We start from the raw sequence: 25,198 nt of genomic DNA, 5'->3' as shown, positions 1-25,198 counted from the left end.
TATATACCTTTTCTTCTATTAATTTCTTTTGCCAGTTTAATTCACAGACCTCATTAACTAAGAGAATAGAAAAAAAAGAATTTTTTTCTCCTTGTATTATAAGTTATATAAATACATTATAAAGATAGATAGAGATAGAGATATACAGATAACTGGAGTGACATATTCAAATGCTGATGTTGAAATTTTAAGCTTGGAGCCAATCTTCAAATGTTAAATAGATATTAACGTTTTCAGGATCAATCAATCACATGAAATGTTCTGGAGAACAGGTCAGCAAAATCTAAATTGATCATAAAATATCTGAAAGAAAAAAAGACAAATTTCATTCTGTCTTATTAAAAACTATTGAGTCCGAAGCACAACCAACACAGAGAAGGTATAACACATCTTTTTTTTTTTTTTTTTTTTTTTTTTTTGGTTGTTGTTAATGCAACTCAAGAGACAGAACACTAAAAATATTCTGGTTTAAAGAAAATAAAAAATGCAATGCAGTTAGGCTGTGCTGATCTTGACTGGGTTATATGAAAATCCAAATATTTTTAAATTCAGAAATTTCCATAATTGAGGACTATGACAGCAGAGTTCCATATTTCCCATATTTCCATTCATATTCAATTCTGAATGTGACTACAAGAGAGTCTTTTTCATGCAATTTTTCAATGGTCCCTGATACTCAGAGTAATGTATGAAACATTAATGTTCTGAGTTTTGTGAGTATACAGCATACACCAAATCCCCACTGAAAGAAAAGCTCCTCAATTCCTAATCATTTCAATAGGCTCTAATGTAATATTTCCTACATTGCAAATCACAGCACTTTATTTAAGGAAATCAGTCTGGCCAAGTGAGCTCTGTGGAGTGCAGCCTGCACAGACATCGGTTCAAAGGATCAGATGTCAAAGTGCTCCCTCTAATGTCCCTTAATCATCACTCCGATTAGTGCTTGAATAGAACTGTGATTAAAAACGCTGCTGCCATTGTCTACCTATTCAGTCGTCTAGCATTCTATGTAGGTTCCACCGATTAGTGTCTGAATAGGGGAACGATTAGAAAGACAGCTGCCATTGTATGCCCATTCGGAAAACAGCAAAACTCGCATATTTATTTGCTATGAGCACCAAATAAATGTTTTGCAAAGGTAAAATATACTATTAGGCTCTAAAGACAATTTAGCTGATTTCTTTTGTTCAGAGCATTCTATTTTCCTATATGCAAAGATATTTCTTATTTGCAAATACAGTAATATGCTTCATTAATATCTTTTAAAATATACATATTCTGTTTTTATAGACATAGTCTTAACACACATCTGCTTTATTATATAGTACTTATTGCCCTACAATACATCACACAATTCCAGTTTAATATTATGACTACCCAGAGGATTTCTGTATAAACAAATCAGTTTGGTTTCAGATCTTTTGGATCCCTTCTCAATATTCGTAGACTAATGTCCAATCCATATGAACAACATCTCCAAAGAGAAACTCCCTTGTCAAATATTGAAAGAAAATATTTCATTCTCAAGGCACTCTAAGACAGAGGCACATTTTAGGTTAGCATTCAGTACTCTGTAGGGACTCAGGTAGGAAGAATCAGCCAGGGTTAGAGTGCCCAGGTTAACACAGACCTATCGACTGGTGAAAGTGGGCAGGACCAAGGCATCACATTGAAGAATTTTTGGAGAAAGGAAAATGTGACAAAAAAAATTCACAGGAAGATAATTCATTCCTACTTTATGCATATATTAGTCAGTGTTCACAAAAAGCTGCTGTCTGTTTCTGTTTCTCCCTATCTCTATCTGTCCGTCTCTCTCTCACACACACATACACTGCCCCCAATGCATACACAATGTGCTGCCAGGAAATTTCTGAGCAATATAGAAATGTTCTGTTTTTCATTACCGTTCTTAATATCTTCCTGTTCATTACCCCTCCATGTTGTTTCCATATTTAGTTATGCTGTTCTGTATCCACTGTCATGATGGACCTACATGTGTAGTAACAGAAACAGACCTGGGATCATCAATGCTTCAATGATAATAATGATAATTAACACTTGTTGAGGATTATATATATGCCAGACACTGTCTTAAATATACTATGCAAACTGAATCATTTAATCCCAATAGCAAATGTACCAGGTAGATTCTATTAGTCTCCTATTTTGCAGAAGAGGAAATGGAGCCAGGAAGAGACATAGGCATTTATTCAAGATCACACAGCTAGTAAATGGTAGAACCAATACCTGAAACCAATTAGTTTGTCTCTCTAACTTTTTTTTTAAGATTTTATTTATTTATTCACGAGAGACACACACAGAGAGAGAGAGAGAGAGAGAGAGGCAGAGAGACAGGCAGAGGGAGAAACAGGCTCCATGCAGGGAGCCGGAGATGGGACTTGATCCCAGGTCTCCAGGACCACGCCCTAGGCTGAAAGCAGCACTAAACCACTGAGCCACCGGGGCTGCCCTCTCTAGCTAACTTTTAACCAATATTTCTACTGATAGGTCATCCCTTTTGGCTCCACTGTCTTTCATAAAAAAAAGAAAAAAAAAACAACTTCAAAGATAAGGAAGCTAGCTTTAAAAGGAAAAGTTTTCTTTCTTTTTGCTAACAGAACCAAAGAAACACATCTTACCCTTACGGGAAAGTTTTTTTTCCAGTTCAACTTAAACCCTGACCAGATAACTATACTCCATCCTAATCAACAATAAAGTTGATTTAAAAAAAGAATAAGAACACCACTTAACCACTATAAAATTTCAAACTAAAGACGAGCAAAATAAAAGTAATGGGGCTGATGGCTGACAATTACAAACGAGTTTAATTTGTGTGTCACATGGATATGGAGAAAGTTGTGATCAGTGTGAAATAAATAATTAAAGCAAAGCTCTCTTGTAACAGCCTCAGGAAATCAAGAGTTAACACTTTTCTTCCTTTTAGTCAATTAACATTTTATTACATATTTCTGCTGGAGAATAAATCCCTGACAATACTAGTCTCTGTGTGGAACGAAGCACCAAGAAAACACATACACACAAAGAAAAAAACCTCGTAGGTGACAAAACTCTAAATTACAGCGTGTAGCAAAGAGTGCACTTCCTTAGTTTGATGACATGCACTTCTCTTAATGAAATCAGCAGATTATAGAACTTTTCAATACAGTATTAATATCATCTTCACCATTATCAGTGTTATTGTTACTTGTACTCATCTTTGCTGACCTCTTCTGTCTCATTACTTGGTACTTACCCTCACACTGTACATTTCAGCCACACAGTGCTGAAATTGTTTCAGTAGGTGGCACTCAGTATGCCCCCTCATCTCAAGTTTTTCCAATACAAGTTCTCCATTATGGTGGGATCCCTCTTCTTCTTTTCCTCTTCTATCTGTATTTTCAACTTAAATTCTGCTTCCACAGGGAGGCCAATATTGAATCCTGAGACCGGATTCCACAGCTATAACTCCCACATTTGCCTGCCCCTGCCACACTTGATTGTGAATGACTTCAATTCTTGTGAGAAAGACCGTATAAGTTGTCAGGGCAAGAAAAAATGTTTGTCCCTTTCCCCACCACTTTTCACAGTGGCAGGCACATAGTAGGGCTGTCATTAATATTTCATAATTAATGAAACTATATAAGGCAGACTCCAAGTAAATATTTATACAATCTAATTCTGAAAATTAGGTAGAATAATTGATCTATAGTAGTGTTGGAATACAGAAAAATGTGACGCATTAATTCTTTAGGAGGGTTCACTGCTATGAAAAGTAACTTATTTCCAGCCATTGGATTAATGTCCAAAAATGTTCAGGAGATACTTTTCAGAGTTCATATCTCATATACAGACAATGAAAACTGATCAATGATTTCATATTTTAACTACTGATTCAGGGTATATTTTGTATTCTTTTTTTTTTTTTTTTAATGATAGTCACACAGAGAGAGAAAGAGAGGCAGAGACACAGGCAGAGGGAGAAGCAGGCTCCATGCACCAGGAGCCCGACATGGGATTCGATCCCAGGTCTCCAGGATCGCGCCCTGGGCCAAAGGCAGGTGCTAAACCACTGCACCACCCAGGGATCTCTATATTTTGTATTCTTAAAGAAAATTGAGATCACCCAAAATTCTCCTCTTGAAATCCATGTGTCACAGTATATTTTTCCTTCTGTAATTTTTTCCCTCTGCTGAACTTTAAACTTGATTTTTCTTTAAAGGATCAAATAGTTTCTTCAAATGAATGTCTATTCTAATACACACATAAAATTAATTACTAAAGCTATATAGTGATCACTTCTTACCTTTGTTAGAAGTTTGAAAGACATTGTCCAATAAAGATCACTTAATATACACTTATTTAAAAACAAACTTATTTTTTTTAAAGATTTTATTTATTTATTCATGAGAGACACAGAGAAAGAGAGAGAGAGAGGCAGAGACACAGACAGAGGGAGAAGCAGGCTCCATGCAGGGAGCACGACTTGGGACTTGATTCTGGGTCTCCAGGACCACACCCTGGGCTGAAGGCGGAGCTAAACCACTGAGCCACCCTGGCTGCCCGCAAACTTATTTTTTTTCTAACTCATTACAATGTTCTCAATGCATGTAGCAGGACAACTGGTCTTATAACATAAAATAAAATAGTACCATATTAACGATTCCAAAAATTCCAATAATATATAATGTGTGATAACATTACTGAGTCTCTACTGCAGGTTGCCAGTTGCTACCTAAGTTTAAACCACTCATTGGAGCATCCCTAGGTCCTGCAGCTGCCTGGTACCTCCAGAACAGTCCTTTGATTTGCAGCTGTTTTCAGAGCCAGTACTACAGTGAAGTAAGTGAGACACATATGGCACAAAATTTAAGGAAGTACTCACTTTCAGAGTCTTCTAAGTACCATCTAAATTTCCCAATGTGGGGTTCTAAATGATCTTGCCTGTCTTTTTTTTTTTTTAAGATTTATTTATTTATTTTAGAAAGAGTCTCAAGCAGACTCCCCATTGAGCCCAATGTGACCTTGATCTCAAGACCCTGAGACCATGACCCAAGCCGAAATCAAGAGTCCAATGCTTAACCAATTGAGGCATCCAGGAGCCCCATGGCCTTGCCAGTCTTAATCCTTCTTTCTTACTTTCTCTGACCCAAAATAGAAATTACTCTGCCCTCTCTCCCCTCCTCTGACAGACCTCATTTGAGAACTTGCTGGATAGAAAATAGGAAATAATCACCAATTCTGTTAAATCCAAATTCAAAATCAGACTTTATGGGATGAGGAAGTTTTACCATAATTCCTAAAATTTGCACGTTAGGAAGTAAGGCCACTGGTTTTCATTTCTTGAAGAAAAAGATGTAACCACAGAAAGCAATGAAAAAAAGAGTGTTTCTCTGAGACTTAAGATTTTGGAAGTCACATTTTCAAGAAATCTGAAAGAACCTGAGTGACTGACAATGGATTTAGAAGGAAATGTGTGATGAGTTAAAAGTAGTATTTTTCTCCACTCTTATCTTCCCATCTAAACTATATGAATATCTTAGGAATGGAAAGACAAGATGAAGATACACAGGAAAGGGGAGAGCCCAGAAATATTGGTAGATCTCAGAAAAAAAGGATCATTGCCCAGTTCCTCAGGGTACACAATGATCCTCTATGCCTCAGGGTAGGCATAGAGGGATGGCAAATACTAGCCAGGTACATGGAAATCAGGAGCTGGAGAAACTGTGATGAAGCCCTGAGAAGAGGTGACTGAACTATGAAATTTCCTGACCCCAAGTGTTGAGTGGAACATTAGGACAGTTTTGCAATCAACAGTCACTTAAAAGTAGGGTGGAGAACAGGAAGGGATCTGGTGAAAGGGAATGAAGGATGACTCCACATCCCCCATGATTGGTTATTAACTTGAAAGATATAATGAAAAATCAGCTGGGCTCACCTTATCTACCACACTTGTTACCAAATCCAAGGGAAGTCAGATGTTAGCCCAGAGAACTAAGGAGGGGCAGGAGGACCAGCAGAAGAGAAACTCATGAAAGTGACTAAATGACTAAGTTTCTATTCTTGGAAAAGCTCAAAAGAAAAATTAGATTTGATTACAGAAAAATAAGGGAGATTATATTTTCTATATGCCTGGGTTTCTAGTCTGATAGTTGTATTCTCCATACAAACAATGCATTTTTCACCTATCAAAGAAGGCATTAAGTTGCAAAGAATCTTGGTTTTGGTTATTTTACTTCAGAAACTCCTTCAGGCACTGAGTCTATTTCTGGAAGAATGCTACTGTCAGCAACCAGAAAAGCAAGCTCAAGCTTGAGAAGTTGTTTTAAAATATGGTGTAAGAGGAGGTGAGGGTAGGACAGGGATGCTTTCTTACTGTGAATCTGGTCATTCATTTAACTTTGGAGTTTACAAAAAGGATTCATATTATGAATTTGCTATGTACCAACAGTGGAACCTGCATTCGATATCAAGTTTAACAGAGCCAGGTAGCTGGTTATCGAAGCAGGAATGATCTTACCTTCCTTTTCTAGATGAGGTTGAGTGACAACTTTATTAACTATATAGGTTCTGTTCCTTAATAGTTATGTAAGCTTGAGAAGGAAAAACAGACTCCAGCACACAAAGTAAATCATAAGGATAATTTTCAAAGTACAAAAAGTAACCACATTTGGAAATCATATATTGGAGGGAAAATACACTGACTTCTTCCTTGTAGGAACTCTCTCACTATTCTTTCATGCCTCTCCTCTAACCGCACATGGTGCCTCTTAATTCTCATCTCTACTGCCCTTGCCACTCTGGTATTCAATGTCCTGCTAAACCATACTGGAGCCTGAGGCATAGGAAAGAGGTATTCTCCTATATACATGTTTTATATATTTTTGTATTATTTATCTTGCTTACAGAGTCTTTTGGTGCCCTTTACATTTTGTACCCCAAGTCAGTATCTCACTTGCTTCCCTCTAATCCCACCCAAAGTTCTCAAAGATCTAAGCTCCAAACACTTCCCACTTTGCACATTCTTCCTGGGTAACTCTATCCACAAGCTTTTAAAACCACATATACTCTGATGATTCAAAACTCTTCATCTCTATTCCTGATTCTTTGTATTTAGCTACAACTTTAAATGGGATATCCCACAGGTACAAGAAACAAAAGGTCACAAACTGAACTCACAATTTCTCTCAATTTATCTTATAAACAACTAAATGCATACATAAAGTAAACTCCCAAGTTATATTTATTTTACCTCCTGTTATGGACTGAATGTTTGTGTCCCCGCCCAAATTCCTATATTGAAATCCTAACCCCCAATGTGATGATATGAGATGGGGCCTACAAGAAGTGATGAGGTTATGAAGGTAGAGTCCTCATGAATGGATTAGTGCCCTTATAAAGGGAACTCCAGAAATTTCTCTTATCCCTTCTGCCATGTGAGGACAAACCAAAAAAAAAAAAAAACAAAAAAAAACAAAAAAAAACAACAACAACAACAAAAGAAACAGTCATCTATGAACCTAGAAGCAGGCCTTCACCAGATACCTCATCTGCCAGTGCCCTGATGTTAGACCTCTCAGCCTAGAGAAGTATGAGAAATAAATACTTGTTGTTTAAGCCACCAGTCTATGATATTTTTTGCTGGAACAGCCCAACCAGACTGAGACCTCCTAAATATATCCAAGTTTATCTTCTCTCCTACATACCCACTACCCTGTCTTCTTTTTTCTAGCCTTCTATACCATTCTGAATCTTGCCTTCCATTTTCCTTGTTAAATCCATCTTCCACTATGAAAGTTAGACAAATTCAGTCAAAGGCAAATTTGACTGAATCACACTGATAATTAAAACTCCTTCATGGTTCTTCCTTTGGAAGTATACTATTGTTATTTATTGATATTTGTCTTCAAAAAGAACGTGAAAACTTCTTGGCAAGGTCTATGTCAATCAAATTCATCTTCATCCTACTGTGGTAAATCATGCAATGGCTGGCCCGTTATAAAGAGGCAATAAAGACAAAAACAAAAATAGTGACTAAGATTGTGAGTCTCACAAAGAAAAACAAGAATTTATCAAAACCTATATGTTACTATAGTTATTTCCCAGAATAAAAAAAAGTCAATGATTTATTTTTATTTACTATTCAAGCAACTTTAATTAAAAAGTTCTGGTGCCAGTTTGCACGAGTGCAACCTCTGGTTCTACCATGCAATAGTGGAATCCTGGACAGGATGTCTAATAATTGGCTGTCTTTAATTGCCTTCCCTTTTTATTTTCACCCAGTTTTCTGATTTGTAACATTATCTGGTCTTCAAAAATTGCTAATGGAAAATGAGTGCAAAATATTTATGTAATTAGGACAGTTCAACATTTTCAAAAATGGCAAAAATAAACAGCAGTTATGGAACACCTGCTTAAAAGATACTGGAAATAACTGCTTCGTGCTTCATTAACCAGTATAAACACATTTGCCAGTTTAAATCCCCTACTGAATTCAGAATTTCCAATTAGTACTAGAATGGTATCAACCTGCCAAGGGAAGAAATTCCTGAATAAAAAAATTTCAGAACTGCCATTTGCAGAGCTCTTTTATGGTCAGAGGCCTATCTTCTAAGAAGCCTATAAATTTGTTTATTAAAACTAAACCTCTATCTATTTTAATAGACAATTTTAGACTATAATTTGTGATTCATTCATTTTTGAGTGGCATTCAGTACAGTATCTGAAATATGGCTGTTTCCAGGACCAAAATGGACAAAAGACAGGCAGATCTGGACAGAAGACTATACAATGGCTCAAGAAAACCTTCTTCCCTGGGAATTTAAAGAAACCCAACCCACAACCCTGATTCACCTATGCAAAGAGTAATAAGTCAGTGATTATCTGAACTAAATCAAAACAAAATTATAAAACCAAAGCAAAATAGTTATTAGAAAAATCAAGCAAAATAAGCATAAAAAAATAAAACCTTTGTATTTGGTGGTCAGGAAGTCAGTTGAAAATGATCTCTTTACCTTCAGAAATGATAAAGATTATTAGTAAAAAACAAAAATGTGACAACAACCACAATCCACATTTTATCTTGATGATTCCAGTTTCGAATAATCTTACTTGTCTTTCCTAAAGAGGCCAGGTAATATACTGAAAAGATGCACTAGAACCAGATGACCCGAATTCTAGATCTAGCAACATTAAGTGATTTGATTATAAATTCAAGTAAATCATTTAGCATTTTCAGTAGAGTCTAATCCATAAAACAAGAAGGCAATTCTGAGTTGTCCACTTCATCATGATAAAAACCAAATGTAACATGCAAAGGTACTCTGGATACTACAGTACAACACAAGAAAATATGTAATCCTTATGCCTAGTATATAAAGAATACGTAAAAGAAGGGTCATATACACTCATGCATTCATCCAAAAGACATTTAGTGAGCACCAACTGTTCTAGAAGCTGAGAACATGGTTTATGAAAAACAACACATGATGAACAAAACACAAAAACCCCCGACCTCTTGGACTTTATATTCCAGTGGAAAGAGACAGAAAATAAACAAATTAGTGAGTGAAAAACAAAGTATATCAGTGATGAGTGATAGAAGAAAAAATAAGCAGAGAAGTCTAAGGACAGCTCAGAGGGGGACAGTCTTCAAGTTTTAAAGAGTGGCCAGAGAAGGCCCTGCTGAGGTGACAATTGTACAAGGAAATTGTGCAAACTCCAAGCGAGCTGAAAAAAACCACTGCAAGACTCTGAGCACAGAAATTTGAAAAGGATTCTCATGTGTATTAAGAAGAGATTCTACTAGGAAAGGCAAAAGCATAGAAATTGTTTCAAGGCTATTGAAACAAACCAGATGAGAGATAATGGTACCGGCTTAGAAAGGTTGGTAGTGGTGAAGGTGGTTAGAGTAAGATTCTGGTTATAGACAGCGTTTGAAGTGAGGATGAAAAATGAGATCACCAACATAATGAGTCTCTGAGAGAGAATGATCTAAGCCTGGGCATGCTAATATTTAGGGGTGAAAAGATGAGGAATAACCAATAAGCCAAGGAGATACTAATAAGGGAGTTTGATGTCCTGCAAGCAAAAAGGAAAAAAATATTTCAGGAAAGAGAGAGCAACTTTCTGTATGAAGTGCTGCTGATAATGCCCCAGGATTTGACTCTGTTTAGCAATTTAAATTGATTTTCCCTAACAGCAAAATTTGAGACAGGGATTTGGGTGCAGGTGATTTACGGAGTAAGTGCTATTCAGGAAAAGGACAAGAGGAGTAAAGGAGGGTAGGAAGGAGGGAAATTTGCAAAGTAAGGATGTAGTCAGTGGTACTATCTACAGTACCACTGACTGTCATAGCCAGAGCAACAGGGCAAGGTTCAGGAGCATAAGAGCCCACAGGAGTCACCCCTGCCTTAAAGCAAGTGGACTGGCTTGCTTCCTTCAGGATACTGTCTTTGTCTTAAGCTTCCAGAAGTTTAATTATGACATATCTTGCTATGCATTTCTTCATGTTTCACTCAGGTTTGGGAATCTATAGGTTTATGTTTCTTGCCAAATTTGGAATTTTTTAAATTTATTTATTCATGAGAGACCCATAGAGAGAGAGAGAGAAGCAGAGACACAGGCAGAGGGAGAAGCAGGCTCCATGCATGGAGCCCGATGTGGGACTCGATCCAGGGACTCCAGGATCACACCCTGGGCCAAAGGCAGATGCTCAACCACTGAGCCACCCAGGCATCCTTAAATTTGGAAAGATTTTAGCAATTTCCTTTTATAGTATTTTTCAGCCCTGCTCTCTTTTTTCCCTTCCTCTGGATAGTAGCAGAATTCCAGTGGTCTCTCCACTATCACAGAGGGTAACTAAGTGGGGACGTGGACCCACGAGGCTACTAGCTAGCTAATGGGGATAAAAGGACTGGCTCCCTATTCTTTCACCCAGCAGAGGTATGTGGACATCTCATCTCATCACAGAGCAGAAGTCTAGGTTCCCTACTCAGGCTTTATGGAATATACAGGGATCGGGATCACAGGTTTTCTTGCTGTGTTTGGCTAGAGTAGAGAAGTTACTGTCTGAAGGTTTTTTTGCCTGGTATTTTAGCCAGAGAGAGCAGACTATTGTTAGGAACTTCGGTGTGTGTGTGTGTGTGTGTGTGTGTGTGTGTGTGTGTGTGTGAATGAAGTTAGCATTTCCAGTTCTCCAATTTTTTTAGCTCCAAGACCAGGATATTTCTTCATTTTATTTATCTATTTTATTATTTCCATTTTTTCCAAGGCACTTTTAAATTTTATTTTTATTCTTTTATTAGTTGATTTAAGTAAGCTCTGCACCCAACGTGGAGCTTGAATTAATGACCCCAAGATCAAGAGTAGCATGATCTAATGACTGAGCCAGCTGACCCCCCATCAAGACTGGGATAAATGCAGGAAAAAGAAACCCCAGGAAACTCACTACTGTTTCATTCTTTATGTTGCATTTCTCTAGCTAGTTGGCCCTCTCTCTACCTTTCAAAGTCTTATGTTTGCTTTATATACATTTAAGGCTTTGTAATTTTGATGAATGATTATAAAACACAAGTATAAACATTTACAAATTAAAAAATAAATCATATCTTTTGGTTATAGTTTAATCTTTTAATCAGTTCTTCATGCAAACACAAAGAATAATGAAAAGGAAAGGAACCACATTCTTTAACTGCACTGAGAATAACTTTCATCCCTAGCTCCATATTTCCACTTTGGGTATGACTTCACGGCTCTTTTTTAAATACAAGTGTGTCAAATAGAATTTTCAAAATGGTATACATCCAGAGCAATAAATCTGATGTTTTAGCTTTCATTTTCTATTAATACTTGCTTATCGCAGAAGACCTGAAATATACAAAAGTGCTTAGAAGACAAAGCTAATCACTATTAACATTCCATTATATTTTTTTGTGTGTCTTGGTGTGTAAGTGCATACAATCATTCTCAAGTATAATGCTTCATGCCTTTTCCTTGTAATATAGATTTTATTTTTCCAGATTATTAATTATTTTAAAAATAATTTCCATGGTTGCACAATTTACCACTGAATGGATCTGCCCTAATTAATTTCACTATAACTCAATGATTGCAATTCAGTGGGTTTTCCCCCACATTTTTCCCTACTAAATAAGTAATGTAGGAATAAGCTTCATTCTACTTCATTCTTTACCTGCATTCCTAATTCTTTGTTTAGGATAGTTTACTAGAAAATGAATTATTGAGTGTAAGGGTTTGTTAGTTTAAAGATATTGATATGGACTGAACCATATCCCCCCAAATTCATATGTTGGAGTCCTAACCTGCAGTATCTCAGAATATAACTGTATTTGGAGACAGTCTTTACAGGGATAATTGAATTAAAATGAGGTCATTAAGGGAGGCTCTATTCTAGTATGATTGGTATCATTATTAGAGGAAATTTGGACACAGGCACATCGAGGGAAGACCATATGAAAACTAAAGGAAAAACCAGAATAAAATAACCCTGGTAACACCTTAATCTCAGATTCCCAGCCTTCAGAATATTGAGAATTTCTGTTCTTTAGGCCACCCAGTCAATGGTACTTTGTTATGGCAGCCCTGGCAAACTGACACAGGTGTTGATGGATATTGTCAAAAATACTGTCAAATTGCTTTTCTCAGAATTTGTGCCAATATATATTTAATGTAGAAAGCCCATCTCACTACATCTTTGTCAATTATAAACACACACACACACACACACACACACACACATATATATGAATGAGACAGTTTACAGAATAACATTTGGAGTAAAATCCTAAAATAAAAATAATAAAAATGATAAGAGAAAGAGGAAGTCTTTCTCAATAAAACCCTTACCATAAATAGTTTAATTATATGTAAATGAGACCTTAGAGAAGTCATACAATTTATCTGGATCAGAGTTCTCATACCTTCAAAATGATTTAGATTTAATAATCTTTGAGAGTTTTCTAAATTTGAAATTTACATGATTTCTTTATTCACATCATAATATAAGATCATGCCTTAGCATTAGTCTATTATTTGATTTAATGATCAATTTTGTCCACACTAGTCTCCTTTCAGAGACCTCACAGTGGAAAGCAAAACTCATCCAAATGTACAACTGAACTCCAAATCCAGGTTTGCTATTAAGTGGCTGTGTTATCATCTCAAATCACATTCTTTGTATTTCTAGTTCCTTTTTGCATTTAAAATAAACTTTGCTGGGTGTCCAGTGACAAGAAAATTTTAAAAATCACATGAATACATACAAATATTTTAATTTCCATCACCAAAGAGTTCATATGTAAGGAAGAAAGAAAGAAAAATAAACTAAAATCATTATATTAGGGATCCCTGGGTGGCGCAGCGGTTTGGCGCCTGCCTTTGGCCCGGGGCGCGATCCTGGAGACCCGGGATCGAATCCCATATCGGGCTCCCGGTGCATGGAGCCTGCTTCTCCCTCCGCCTCTCTCTCTGCCTCTCTCTCTCTCTGTGACTATCATAAATAAAAAAAAATAAAATAAAATAAAATAAAATAAAATCATTATATTAGACAGTATAAGCAAAGTACCAAAAAAAGCCAATGCAAATAAGCTAATACTATTCATTGTTTCACTAACTGAGAAAATTAATTCTGGGGAAATTGATTTTGAGAAATTGCATAAAAAGGCCATTGCTTTCCTAATTTAAAAATATATATCCCCTAAAACAGTATTTTAAACATTGCCTTCAAGGTTGTACTTAATCCCCATTTATGGTCTCAAACTGCCAGCCTGTGTTAACGTCATAGAATCAGTTACATAACATTTAAGCAATCAGTAATCTCAGACATTTGTCCTCCAGTACCTCACTTGAAAATATTAAATGTTCATACTATTCCCCAAATATTGTTCATATGTTTCCCAAAAGTGTATCTTAACATTTTATATATACCAGTGTACTCTTCTTCAGTTGAATTATAATATCTGTAAATATGGAAACTCTTCTGTGTCGTTGTGTCATTATACAAAACATTTTTAAAGGCTTTAACTTAATTTTATCTTTTTCATCATGGTAAGTACACTCTTTAATTCCCATCACCTATTTCACCCATCCCTCAGCCACCTCCCCTCTGGTAACCATCAGTTTGTTCTCTATAGTTAAGAGTCTGTTTCTTGGTTTGCCTTTTTTTTCCTTTGCTCATTTGTTCTGTTTCTTAAATTTCACTTGTGAGTGAAATTACATGGCATTTGTCTTTCTCAGACTGATTTATTTCGCTTAGCATTATACTCTCTAGCTCTAACGATGTTGTCACAAATGGCAAAATTTCATTCTTTTTTATGGCTGAATAATCAATATTCCATTGCTTACATATACCACATACTGTTTATCCATTCATCTATCAATGGACACTTGAGCTTCTTCCATAGTTTGGCTATTGTACATAATGCTGTAATAAACATAGGGGTGCATATATCTTTTAATATTAGTGTTTTCATACTCTTTGGGTAAATACCCAGTAGTAGAATTACTGGATCACATAGTAATTCTATTTTTCATTGTTTGAGGAACCTCCATACTCTTCCACAGTGGTTGTACCAGTTTGCACTCCTACAAACAATGCAAGAGGGTTCCTTTTTCTCTACATCCTCACCAATACATTGTTTCTTCTGTTTTGATTTTACAAAGCAATTGTAAGAGAAATTTTATAGATTTTTGAGAAAATAAATTCTGGTACCACACTAAAACTACATATTTTTTTAAATGTTTCAATAGATTTTAAAGGAATAAAATCAAAGACACTTTTGAGATTACTCAAATATAAAATATGAAAAGAATACAGTTGTGCTTTACACATATTTAATTTTTCAAAGTAAATGTAAAATTTTGCCTTATAATGTGTAAGAAGAGATCATTTTCAGTGTGAAATCACCTATTGATGGTACTTACAGAGCAGTTTTTGTCACTATTTCTTTTCCAATGTCTCTTGTCTACTTTCTTGGCCGAAGTGGAACGCAGCATTGCATGAGTTTGTGTTCGAGGATTTAAAGCCAGGATACTCTAAAGATAGTATAAACAACGTATAAACATATATGTTGTCATTTTAAGAAATCAAAATTTTATTTTAAAATTACCCCGATACACTCCCAAAGACATATACTAAAAATGTTGTTTTCTCCTTTTGCTATTGTAATTCCACAATAAGCTTATCTAAAGTAATCATGTACAAGGCAATATATTCGCTGATTTTATAAGAATATTTATTGATCAGAATATGAAGGATTTAAAAATCACATAAGCTATACCAAAGACTCTTTAAGATAAATTTTATACATAGCACTTTTAGATGAGAATGAAATCAGAAAATATGCAGATTTTATTTAAACTTAAAACGATACTCTTCATTTTAAGTTTTTAGAATTTACATATTGCTTCCACATGCTCTACCTAATTTAACTTACCTACTATTTTTTTTTAATTTTTTATTTATTTATGATAGTCACAGAGAGAGAGAGAGAGGCAGAGACACAGGCGGAGGGAGAAGCAGGCTCCATGCACCGGGAGCCTGATGTGGGATTCGATCCCGGGTCTCCAGGATCGCACCCTGGGCCAAAGGCAGGCGCCAAACCGCTGCGCCACCCAGGGATCCCTTTTTTTTTTTTTTTTAATTTTATAACTTATCTACTATTATCTCAAAATTTTGGATGAGCAAATAAATTCAAGGTGCGTAAGTAACCTGCTTGATATTTCACATTAAATGCAGAAGGAGCTGGCTTAAAACTCAGTTCTTAAGAAGCATTACTCAGTTCTTAGCATTACACTTATATTCAAATTCATCCAGAAATAGTCTTTATTTTATGAGATATAGAAAAGAAAACCTTTTTTTTTTAAGATTTTATTTATTTATTCATGAGAGAGGCAGAGACACAGGCAGAGGGAGAAGCTCCATGTAGGAGTTCCATGTAGGGAACACGATATGGGACTCGATCCCGGGACCCCAGGATCATGCCCAGGGCTGAAGGCAGGCACCAAACCGCTAAGCCACCCAGGGATCCCCAGAGAAAACCTTTTTAACCACATGTGCAGATACATTAAATGGCACCTGAATAACTCAATAAAGAATTTCAAAACCCTTTTTTTTTTTTTTTTTTTTTTTTATTATAGTCACAGAGAGAGAGAGAGAGAGAGGCAGAGACACAGGCAGAGGGAGAAGCAGGCTCCATGCACCGGGAGCCCGACGTGGGATTCGATCCGGGGTCTCCGGGATCGCGCCCTGGGCCAAAGGCAGGCGCCAAACCGCTGCGCCACCCAGGGATCCCTGTCTTTTTTTTTTAAGATTTTATTTTCTTATTTGAGAGAGAGAGCACAAGCAGGGGGAAATAGCGGAGGAAGAGGAAGAAGTGGATTCCCCACTGAGCAGGGAGCCCAGTATGGGGCTCAATCCCAGGACCCAGGGATCATGATTAGAGCTAAAGGCAGATGCTTAACTGACTGAACCACCCAGGTGCCCCTCAAAGTCCTGTCTTAAGCAATCATTTATAAGAAAACCACTAGAGGCCTTCTAGAATGGTGGCATGAAGATCTCTGCAGATCAATTCCTGAGCAAAACAAACATACCAATAAAATTAGTAAAAATAAAAATATTTAAATCTCCAGGAATCATCCTAAAGTCAAACAGCAAATGAAGAAACATTTATGCAAGAAAAATCTACTAAAACTTGGTAAGAATAGTGAAGGTCTATTCTTTTGAAGGATGGCCTACCTATGCTCACTCTCCCTGCTCCCAGCTCAGCATGACAGAAATTACACCTCAGGTGAGTGCAGCCAAGAACACAAGGGTCCATCTGCTTCTAGCTTCCAGGTGAGGCTGTGGGATTTCCCAGAGAAGGGAAAACTATTAGCATTTCTCACCCACCCCCCTACCCACACCCACTATGCAGCAATTAAACTCTACAACGTGCAACTGAGAAGTCAGGAGCTCCCTTGCTTCATCTAGCCCCCGACTCATAGAACAGAGGCTTCACCTGAGGAACAGTATGCCCACTATCCTGGGGTCCTGATCATCCTCACTGCAACTTGCTCACAATTTGGGAGTTAATATGCCAGGAGAAGCAAACTGAGATCAGAAGCTACTGTCTATACTAGTGCTTTGCCTCTAAAGCAAGAGTGTCAATTTAAAAGAAGCATGCCACTAACCACCCCTAGTTCTTTAGCTATGGCTCAGAGATTTTTCAGAGCAAGAGTAATGCCATAAGAACAGACAGCTCCCCTCTCCCCACAAAGGAACTGACTTTACTAGAATTAGTATGTAGGGAAAATCAAACCTATGGGAACTCCCAAAACAATAGTTTGATGGCAAACAGTTAACAGGAGCGTGATCACTTCATGACAACACTAAACTAAATCATAAGGCAGACAGTTTACCAGAGAGAACCAGGGAAAGAAATAGTTAATAACAGCTCTCCCAGGGACACCTAGGGGCCTCAGTCAATTAAACCTCTGCCTTTGGTTCAGGTCATGATCTCAGGGTCCTGGGATCTCCCTGCATGGGGCTTCCTGCTCAGAGGGGAGCTTGCTTCTCCCTCTCACTCAACAGCCCTCCTGCTTGTTCACTCATAATCTCATTCTCTCTCTCTCTCTCTCTCTCTCTCTCTCTCTCAAATAAATAAATAAAATCTTAAAAGAAATAAAATACAATGTTTGGGGGAAAAAAAGGATAGCTCCCCTAGGGTTACAAGAAATCTCAAAGACTCCCTTCAAAAACTATTCCTGTAGGTGCCCAAATTTAATTGACTCACACTGTGGAGCAATTTATATCCCAGGGTACTGTCAAAAACAATAGAGCAATTAGCCAGCAATCACTGGAAACTAAGAGCTGGGTGTAATACCAACAGATTTGGGCAGTTTAACAACAACAACAACAAAGAGAGAAAAGGCATATAGAGCCCTGATAAAACCAATAGCATCCCAGAGTTATTGTGCACAGGCCCAAGACTTCACCCTATTCATATACAATTGGAGGTTCACACCTTGGGGGAAACAGACTTCCTGAAAATAGTCCATCAAGTCACTAAACTAATAGGCAAACACCAATAAGGCCCATCTTTGAAAAGGAGGTAGTTAATATCCAGAATCACTATAATATTTTATCTAAAATGTTCAGTTCTTAATTTAAAAAAATCACAAGACATTCAAAGAAACAGGATTGTGTGTGCCACAATAGGAAAAAAAAGGGGGACAACAGAAATTCCTTCCAGAGGGCACAGGCATCAGATTTAACATACACAAAACTTTATCCATAGTACACTCCATTCAATAACAGCAGAATGCACATTTTTCTCAGGTGTACACAAAACATTCTCTGTGACAGACTTAATGCTAGGACATAAAACAAGCCTCAATAAATTCTTTAAAACCATACATGGAATGGAATCAGATATCAATAACAAAAAGAAATTTGGGAAAATCACAAACAACATAGATGAACATAGCAAAAATTATGCTGAGAGTAGCCAGTTATAAAAGCAGATATTGTAAAATCTCATTTATATAAAAAGTCCAGAGTAGGCAAATACGTAGAGACAGAAAGTAAACTGAGCTTCCCAAGGGTTGGAGAATTAAGGGGAAATGAAGTGATTGCCAAAGGGCAGATGGTTTCCTTTTGGAGAGATGAAATTAATGGTGGGGATGGCAACACAACTCTACAAATATACCAACAGCTTCTAAATTCTATACTTTGTGTGAGTAAATTGTGTGGTATGTGAATTATACCTCAAAAAAGCTGTTATGAAATAAATAATAGTCACTGAATTCTTCATTCAGCAGATATCATTGTGTACTGTTTTTACTCTACTAAACATCAATGGGACTTACTTTATTAGCTCAATATAAATGAGGATTATTTCTAGTAATTCCTATACATAATGCACATAAGATTTCTTCAAAATCCATCAATTCAGATGTCTAGGTTTTCTGGAAAACAAACTTCAAATAGAGCTATGAGTTTTAAATGGTTTATTCCTTATGATGAAATAAAGCCAAAACAACATATTAATAAAAGCCAACATTAAAAAATATAATCTCATTTCTATACATAAAAGTTGAAAACACTTTCTTATTATAAAATAAATGTGTATTTTTTATCATTTTCAACCTTGAACCATTACTAATCTCCTACATTAATTCAAGCTGATAAATAAAAAGATGACATTTTTTAAAGGTAAATATTGTGGCCAACATTTAAAGGGAAAAAAAAAAAAACTGGGTAACGGGCAAGATGGTTCCATTTATTTTAGCTTTTACTTCACAATCCATATTGTGATAAATGATTATGTTTATCTATGTCAGCATAGTAATGTAATTTTTGAGAATAAACATTCTGAATGCAATTTATTGGCTGCTTATCACAGTAACTTTTCTTTTACATAACATAAGTAGAAAGTATAACATAACATGAAATATTGGGTTAACCTTTAGGAAAAGGCAGTGAGCTGAATTCAATGGATCTTGGATAAAAATAAATTGGATTGTGGAGAATGGTTACCAAGAATTTGACTTAATATCCCAAATGAAAAGTGATATAACATAAAAATTCAAAATATAAGTGTAAGAGGGCTGTTCAAAACAATTTTCCAAAGCAAGACATTTTAAAACTAAAAGTCAATATCATCAATAACTAAATACGAGAAAGTTCTAAATTGCATTCTTCCTAAGAAATGACCAAAGCTAGATCCAAACAGGGTTACAGGGTCCCCTCTCTCAATAAATTCAGCCCTTTAAGAGGCCTGTTAACCCTTTCGGATATAAGGCATATTACTTAGAGGAGATTTTCTCCCATACAAAGAATTTGACCTTGGGCTTTCTCAATCACTTTCAGTAACACAATAAAAATGTACTGGTGATTCTGGAGGCAAAACAAACAAAAACAAAAACCAGAATTTGAGAAATTTTCAATACACTAATTTAATTTAGTTTAAGAAATGATAGACTATGATCCAGACACAGATTTACATGTGAGATCAAATCAGGGTTATGTGTTGTCACTGTGTTGTCTACCAACAGTATTCTGGGAAATATTGGGAAGAATGCCACAACATACAAACTAGAATTTGGCATCTGAGGAGAGTCTTTATATACTGCCACAGAAGGTACAAAGAGGAACCCATATTGACTACAATCACAGACCCTCATTTCACAAATAAAAACATTAAGTCTTAGTCTAAAAATACTGGAACTGTAGTAGCATTTGAGAGCTTGAATTCCAATTGCAGGAAGCCACTTGGCCAAAATGTCCTCTTTCTAAAAATGTGGCTTTGTTTTATATCACAATACCAGTTATTGAAACATAATGCATCATTAAGCTTCCCTCACCCTTCACATTTTAAATTATAAGCAAATGTTGCCTCTTCAATCCTAGCCATTACTATAATGCTGAGCTATCAACATGTTACACACATTTGGACATTTTAGATTTAGAGGCTGACCTTGGTAAATGAGAATTTATCTTATTTAAGTTATGCTTAAATTTTGTCTTTGATGGCTTTTTCTGAGTCTTCTGTAAGTTGTCTCCTGTTTCCCATTCCATCAGATAAAAATTTTAAAAATGAGAGTAAAACTCATGTTTTTCTCATTTTTTTAACAACTGGCATTAATATCTTCATTCTAGTAAAACATTTTATTGTGCTGCCATTTTTTTCCTCAATAAATATTCTCAACTAACAGGAAAACAGAATTATCTATTGATTACTGCTTTTTTCAGTATTTGTTGTTTCATCCAGGCAATAATCTAACAAATGTTGATCAATGAAGATCTGAACTTTTCATTACTCACTCACTTAAAAGTCTCTTGCTTACCCCAATCTCAACCAGTTATCCCACCCTTTCCAATGTCCATCGTCAAAATGCAGTGTGAGTTTAAGTATCTGTAGGAACTTACAAAGGCATGTTTGGTTCTTGGATAATCTCAAAACTGATACAATTCACTCTCCTACTGGGTTGCAAGCAGAAGAGAGAATGCAGCTTCATTTTGCTTCCTATACCCACACTCATGAGACACATTTGTCTAAAGTCTGAAAACCCTGGAAATCTATGCTATTCAGTCCTGGTCAGGGACTCTCAGATTTTCTTTATCATCATCATCATCATCATCATCATCATCATCATCATATTTTAATGCATTTCTATTCTTTGGCCAATATCTATTCTAGACTTCTTTTCCTTTAGGTTGGACTACCTTTACAATTAACTTTTTTTTTTCTTTTTCATTTTACTAGCTCCACACAAAGGCCAATTTTCCCTTTATGCACAATGTCTAAGTCACTGCAGTTAATAAATAATCAATGAAGGAAGGAGTCTATGACAGTTCTAAATCTTACAACTTTCATTTTATTAAGTATCCACTAAGCAATATGCATAGTGTCTGATGTTAAACTTGGGCTTAAATCTTAGCTCTACTATTTTTGCAATTCCTTTTTTCTTCAACAATAAAATGTTCATTAGCAATGTACCTTCCTCAAACTGGTTGTTCTGAGGATTAAATAAAATAAAACTGTCTAGAATGTGCATGCTGTGAGTGCTTACTACCTGTTGTCAGTTAGTATGTGACAGAACTAGATTTTAGGCTCCATTCACCCAATGTATATTCGTGTTCTTTTACTTCCAAGTTTGAATATATACAAGGGAGTATTTTTTTTTAAGTACAGGAGTATTAAAAAAGATGAAGTCATAAAAAAATTAAGAGATGAAGGAAACAGGTTAAAAGTTAACTATAAATGAAACAGTAAGAAAAAACAGCTGTATCCAGGTGAAACCAAATCATTGATTCTGAATTTATCTGTGCCCTATGCCTACAATTTCAAAAGGAGATGCCTCTAAATGCAATATGCTCTTCACAAATTAAAATGGCAGTGTGGAAGGGTCATGAAATTCAAATATAGGTTTTTTAAATCCACTACATATAAATAGAAATGCAGATGTCATTTTATAATACATACAACAGTATATAACTCATGGACCTTTGGTCTCAACATGTTTGGGTAAATTCATATTACAATTCCTTCTAGAGAAAGGTCAGACCAAAAGTGATGAATTTATAAAACATCAAAAAACTCATCAACTAGAAATGAATGAGCCCCTTCAGAATGCTAGTCATATTGCCTGGGGAATTTGGTTCATTTCTATTGAACAAATAGTTAACACAAATAAAACAGTTTATGCATCTTAAAACATCCCATTCATCATGCCACTCTTACTCAACACAGGAAGGTTAGACACATGAAGTTGTTGCCAGTATGTGACTTTCCTTTGCTTACAAAATACACACCATACACCAGGCACCTCAGTGTTCTCTAATTGTAATAAATGTCTTTTTATTGTCTTTCAGAAAAGATTGAGAACTTAAACCCAGAAACCATTACTTATACATCTGGTATTAATCTTAAAATTCCTAATATAAGAGAGAGCATGCCAAAAGTGGTGACTGATTCTGACTTAGACACTGTATTAGTCAGTTTGGGTTGCTACAAAAGAATCTTACAGAAGGGTGCCTGGATGGCTCAGTTAGTTAAGCAACAGACTCTTGACTTTGGCTCAGGTCATGATCTCAGTGTCATGAGATGGAGTTCTGTACTGGGTGTGGAGCCTGCTTAAGATTAAGTCCCTTCTCCCCACCCCACTTGTGCATGCACTCTCTTTCTTAGAAGGAAAAAAAAAAAAAGAATCTCAGACTGAGTAATTTGAACAACAGACATTTCTTTTTCAGTTCTGGAGGCTTAGTTCCAACAAGGTGCTGACATATTCAGGTACTACTGAGAGACCACTTCCTAGTTTGCAGAGAGCCACCTATTCTCTTTGTCTTCACAGGGCACAGAGAGACAGAGACCTCTCTTGGGTCTCTTCTTATAAAGGCACTAAACCCAGTATGAAAGCCCCAGCTTCATGGCCCCAACTAACCTAATTATATCTCAAAGGCCCTATCTCCAACTAATACCAACTGAAAGTCAAGGCTTCGAAACATAAAATTTAAGAGGGACACAGACATATAGTCCATAATCATCATGGAAAAAACTCCACTGTCTGAGGAACTGTGCAAATGCTATAAATAAATACTGGGCATTAACTTACAAGATAGCTTTATCTTAAGATTACAAACAGTACCACATTGAGTTTACACCTTTATTTTATTAAAAAGAAACTTCACAGGGTGTGAGGGAATAAGCAAAATGGATAAAGGACAGTGGGAGACACAAGCTCCCAGTTATGAACAATTAAGTCAGGGATGAAAGGTACAGCATAGAGAATATAGTTAATGGTATTCTAATAGTCTTGTATGGTGACAGATGGTAGCTATACTTGGGGTGAGCATAGCATAACATATAGACTTGTATTATCACTATGTTCTGCACCTGAAACTAATACATCAAGTATACTTAAAAAAAAAAAAAAAAGAAAGAAAAGAAACTTCAAAATAAACAAAAGCAGTATTATATAGCATTACTTAAATTTTTTAAATAAAATAAAAACCACATTAATGAAGAAATTAACAATAGCCATTAAGTATCCTATTTTATTATTTAAGGCATATGAACAGCAAAGCATTAATAATATATATCCTAATTTATATACTCTACATATATTTTTAGTACAAAAAGTGAAAATCAAGTATCATGTGCAAACACCATGTGATGTCAAAAATAGAAAAAAATAAGAACCTACACTACAGCTATTTCCTTCAAAAATTTCACTACTTTAACCATAAACTATTTGATATAATGTTACAAAATATCCATGCATTATATATTTAAATGAAAACCAACATTTGGAAAAGGCATAATTATGAAAATCCATGCTAAAATAGCATCTTATGTTGGCAAGAACTGAATATATATATATGAATCTATATGCAGAAATCCAAGATAATATTATGAAGGGAGAAAACTGATAAGGATTATTACAGTACCATAAGAGAAAAAAATTCACCAGTTCACTGGGTAATTATGCAAGTTCATATTCTAGAGTTTATGCTTTTTTCATTCAAGAATAATTATTTTATCCTAAATCTTGCTTTACAAAAATTGTCTTAAAGTAAAATCAGCCTTACAGAGTCTTTTTAATTAATATGAAAACTACTATGATTTATCTGTACTTTCTTTTGTGGATAAGATATACTGGTTTTCAAAAGATCTGTGTTTACAAGACCAAGGGTCATTTTTAGTTCAAGAGAGGTTAAGTGCATACCAGCATGCCAAAGATAAAGCAATAGTGACCAACATACAGAAAAACTGGAAAACAAAATTTAAGAATAAATAAGGAAGTAGGATCTTGCCTAATTGAGTTTTGATTTTTTTTTAAACTAGTAAACTGAGCAAGTACCATGATTTTCAGGTTCACAAAATGTAATAAATCAAGTACTGACTAGTTGCCCTTTATCTATATGGGCTAGTAAGTGATTTACATAAGAAATAAGAAAATGAATTTTTTAAAGATCTATGAATTTTTTTGATTTATTAGTATGAAGGATTACTATAAGATACTTTCTCTTTTGAGAAAGGTAAGAATGGAACAAAGAGTATATGATGATTTAGGAAGTTGGACTATAACCAAGAAAATGAAACATGTGAAAACACTCATATTATTATGCTAAAAGTCTTAGTTTAATTCTCAACTCTCCATGACTTCTGCACAGTATTCAATATTGTTAATTCACTCCTCTATCCAGAAACTCATCTGCTTTGGTCTATGATGTCATGGCATTAAGACCACTCTTTCTATTCACTATTTTTATTTTTGTACTTTTCATTTCCCCTCTTGACCACGAAGGCTTTTTGGACCTCTACTATCTGCCTTTGACTAATGATTACTTTTCTAAATGTGAGCTTTTTATCTATATTCTAAACCCTGAGATCTCTGCCTTGATCTATAATCATCCATTTCATTGGATGTCAAATAACCCACTTGCATGTTCTATCAGTGTCTCAATTTCTTAATATCAAAAACAATGCATTGCCAATCCATAACTACTACTTCTTTTGTTCCTGAAATTCAAATAATGCTAGTCATTGTTAGTCACATCTAGCCTGTCTTTTGTATTTTCTAATTTTCTAATCTACTGCAGATCCTTATGCAGAAGACTTGCATTATAATATAATAATATTCTCATTAAATTATCCACTTCAAGTCTGTGCTTTCCTCTTTCTTATATGACAGC

The 25,198-nt window shown here is 35.6% G+C and overlaps 1 protein-coding gene across 2 annotated transcripts in view; it reads right to left on the bottom strand.

The window, feature by feature from the left end:
• DPYD (dihydropyrimidine dehydrogenase) overlaps positions 1-25,198 on the bottom strand; it is a 798,071-nt gene that overhangs the window by 742,962 nt on the left and 29,911 nt on the right. For both annotated transcript variants that reach the window (XM_041748593.1, XM_041748594.1), the window contains one exon: positions 14,944-15,054. In XM_041748593.1, coding sequence (XP_041604527.1) covers positions 14,944-15,054 — 111 coding nt within the window. The remainder of the gene's footprint in view (positions 1-14,943; positions 15,055-25,198) is intronic.

Source organism: Vulpes lagopus, chromosome 3 (assembly GCF_018345385.1).
Source record: "Vulpes lagopus strain Blue_001 chromosome 3, ASM1834538v1, whole genome shotgun sequence".
Taxonomy (NCBI): domain Eukaryota; kingdom Metazoa; phylum Chordata; class Mammalia; order Carnivora; family Canidae; genus Vulpes; species Vulpes lagopus.
The sequence above is the reverse complement of the archived record's forward strand: the minus strand, read 5'-3'. Positions and strand labels throughout refer to the sequence as shown.